General features: G+C 42.4%; 1 protein-coding gene across 1 annotated transcript in view; it reads right to left on the bottom strand.

Annotated features, from left to right (window-relative positions):
• Positions 1–3,450: 3,450 nt before the first annotated feature.
• The window catches only part of Atoh1 (atonal bHLH transcription factor 1), an 877-nt gene continuing 638 nt past the window's right edge, over positions 3,451–3,689 (bottom strand). The window contains 1 exon segment of the mRNA XM_033757761.1: positions 3,451–3,689. This exon segment is cut by the window's right edge and continues 65 nt beyond it. Within this exon segment, the coding sequence (XP_033613652.1) occupies positions 3,451–3,689 (239 nt within the window).

The following is a 3,689-nucleotide window of genomic DNA, read 5'->3' as shown; positions in this document are numbered from 1 at the left end:
AAGCTAATTGGTAATAATGGAGAGAAAGGAACCAGTCAGCATGGCAGGAGTGCTCTGGCATATGGGGAATGAGCGCTCAGAAATACTCAATATTCAAGTTTCCAAAATATTAATGAGATTATAGCAACCTGCAGCTATATGTTACAGCTTGTTAATGGAGTGTAAGGGAGCAAGCTGCCAAACATTTGTTATGCAAACTCTATAACAGAACCTTAAAAATGGAAATCGGATGGTACAACTCTTTCAAAGAAATGCCAGCATTAAAGAAAGAAAGAAAGAAAGAAAGAAAACAGGTTAAAGTTCTTATTTGAACTTTGAGCACTCAATTTTTACACCAAAGCCATCTGACATTTAGTTCATGTCTGGAAGGATTAAAAGAATTTATTTTCACTTTTCAATCAGTGTTCTAGGAATTTCCAATCTGATTTCTCTTAAGCAGAAATAGAAAAGATTTCCTTAAATGGAAATGAGGTTTACCTCCGGTTCCTATATTAGCACCTCTAAGATTTAAAGGTATAAGTGTCTGCTTACTCTGGGGATGAGGGGAACCTTTGCCCAGGATTTGGATGGCTGTAGCTCCAGTCATCATTTTCAAAGAGAGAAATTTATGGAAACATGGATCTGGTGAACCGGAGTACTAAGATTCTGAATATTGACATTTCTAGCTGTGTGACTTGGGGACAAATTAGGGAGATGAGTTTCCTCATCTATGAAAGGGTTGATGGAACATATTCCCTGTGTTCTATTTTGCGATTTCTCTGAGTTCTTGAAATGTAAAACTTGATAAGTTTTATTTTCTGCTTGATACAAAGTGAGCACAAATAATTCTAAAGAATGAAATATAGATTTTTTTTTCCTGAGGGGAAAAAATTCCCCCTCTAGTCCTTTCCCTACACAGACTCCTAACAGGTAAAATACTTCTAAGTCTTACTTTCTCTCTCACTCTGCACGTACAACAAAATGTACTGCGCTGAACAATTGCACAAACAAGTGTGTTCACCCGCAAAGCGGCCTTGTTCATACCTGTTTGCTTTACTTATTAAGAGTGAAATGGAACTGTGTTAGAAGCAATCGCTTGATTTATTCAGTAGCCCAAAGATTCCTGATGCTTATCATAGCACTGCAAACCCCGGAGTGCAAAAGGTTATCTGCAGACTGGTGCATTATTTCTGCCCCTGGAAAGTGTCGGAGCTGCCGCTCGCCTCTCCCAGAGAGCTGGTGAGGCTCTCAGCTTCCCTCAATCAGCCTCATCCGAAAGCCACGGACACCCAGGTAAACAGAGGAAAGTTAATCCTGCGGTTCCCTTCTCTAGATCAGAACCTGCGCTTTATAAAGCACGACTTTTCTATAAATCGTGGTCGTGGCAGGATTCTCTTTGCTCCTGGTGCTCTAATTCTCCAGGTGTTGAGAGAGGAAGTGCAAGAGGGATTAATCTTCCCCTCCGTCTGGTCCCCAACCTCCTCCCCCCTTCTCTTCCCCCTCCTCCTTCTCTTTTGTGCTTCTTTCCCCCAAATTTGTTATCCCAATGAAGGCACAAAACAAGTGCTTTTGTTAAAACCGCTTCTCAAATTCAATGATGTTTAACATCACGAAATATTTAATAAATAGTTCCACTCTTGTGTTGCCAATAAAATATACTTAAAAATTCCTTGTTCCACTCTTTCCATACATGCCAGCTTTCTTGAACTCTATGATTCAGAGCCCCCAGAAGAGACTTGTCCTTAGTGAGGACATCCGAAGGGAGAGTGACAGCACTGTTAACTTTCTGCAACTGCTTTCTGCACAGATGCTAACTCAGAAGGACAAAATAAAGGCGGAGGCTAGTTTCTATATTGGAAGAAGCAGCGGTGTTTGAAGGGAAAAACTGGAGGAAGTCAAGTTTTCAAGAGCTACTAGATTGAAGCTTCTAAGTTGTGAATGAATGACCACCAATTTTCCCTTTCTCTGGAGTTCTTTTCCATTGTTCTTTTTCTTTCTTAGGGACCCTACTCCTTTAAAAGGGGAGAGCTGAGGGGGAGAAAATAGAGAGCAGGAAGGGGGAAAAGGAGGGAGGGAAGGAGAGAGGGAGAGGGCTTGAGTGCGTCCCTTTTCATGGTGACTATTTTTGTTTTTATGAGTGAAGACAGTTAATCCCGGTAAATTTAACTACTACTAGATTGTAGATGACCTGAAACGCATTTCCCTTTGAAGAAAGTGTTGATACCTGGGGTATAAGAGAAAGGAAAATCCTGGCTACTCACAAGGCAAAAACTGGGCTGCAAATTTGGGGAAAGTTTGTCACCATTTCTTTCTTGGCTCTAGTGATTTTCTACTAGAGTTTCTGATAGCAGCCGAAAACACTAAATTTGCAAGATCCTTCAAAACCGTTAAAATCACACACTTTCCATTTAATAGATGACTTCTTTCAAGTCATTTAGGTCATTTAAAAGCTGTTTACAATGATAGCCTGGAATGGAATAACTGACAGGTAAGAGGTTTCTTTTTCAAGTTTATTTTTATCATTGCAAAATAAAAAACATAAAACAATGGCAGTTGGCTTTGCTAAATTAAAATAAAATGATCTGGAATAGAAAATGTAAAAAAATGAATCAAGATAAGTAGAAATGGTAGCATCCACTCAATAATAAATAAGTTGTCTAACATTAACAAAGCAAAATAAAATTGACCAAATACTTTTGACACTACTAGATGTATACTCCATTTTCTCATTTTTAAACAGACATTTGCAAAGAGCTTAAAGATCATCAGTATTTGTGTTTAAAACAAAACAAAACAAAACAAAACAAACAAACAAAAACTGGTCTGCAGTTGGCAGGTGAATTTCTCCGGGAGCTGCAGCCACAGCGACCGATAAAGTGCGTGCGCCGTTTCCTGAAGGATGCCTCAGTCCTCGAGGTCGGATACTCAGGCTGGGAACGTTCGTACAATCCCTAAACCCCTACAGGTCCCTGTCTTCTAACAATCCCACAGCAAGAAGCTACTCACTTTGGAAGCGATGACTTTGCTATTCATACTGCATTTGGGGAAACAACTTTGGGAGACAACCTCTCCCACACGAGTGCGCGCAACACATGGGGATGGACGCCCAGGGTGTAAAACAAACCCAAACCAGCGACAGAGCAGAAGATGCGACTTTTTAGCAGCGTGTTGGCAGCAAGGACTACAATCAAGATGCCACGTATGGGTGCATGTAATCATACCGTTTCTATCTACAGGGGAAGCAGAAAGTGGGGGAGAGGTAAAACTTGGACAGCAAGGTTTCACTGAACAGTATGGACCACAGGAAGTTTGGAACAGCGAGGCATTTGCAAAACACCAAATGTAGCTGCCGCCAGAAGCAGAGTCGTTGCTAAACAACGATGACAGCAAAGCAAAAATTAAGGGGTGCGGGGTCCTGCGCACGGGGAAGAGAGCAGTTTGTTTCTCAGTTTCTAGGGTCCTGTCACCTTCCTAACTGGCCTCATCGGAGTCACTGTAATGGGAATGGGGGGAAAATTCCCCGTCGCTTCTGTGAGACCTGGGCGAAGTTTTGCTAGCGTCTTCTGGCCCCGGCTGCAGGATGCCCCCGGGCAGAGAAGGCGACAAGTTCTTTGGCGCCATCATCGCCGTCAGGGCGCTGTCCTCGAAAGTAGAGAAGTGCAGAGCGTCCAGCTGCACGGAGTAACCTCCCGCGGGGGCCGGGCCCGAGA

The sequence above is a fragment of the Fukomys damarensis genome, unplaced genomic scaffold, assembly GCF_012274545.1.
Source record: "Fukomys damarensis isolate Sample0158 unplaced genomic scaffold, DMR_v1.0_HiC HiC_scaffold_32, whole genome shotgun sequence".
In the NCBI taxonomy this organism is placed as follows: Eukaryota; Metazoa; Chordata; class Mammalia; order Rodentia; family Bathyergidae; genus Fukomys; species Fukomys damarensis.
Note: the sequence above shows the minus strand (reverse complement) of the source record. Positions and strands in the feature narration are given on the sequence as shown.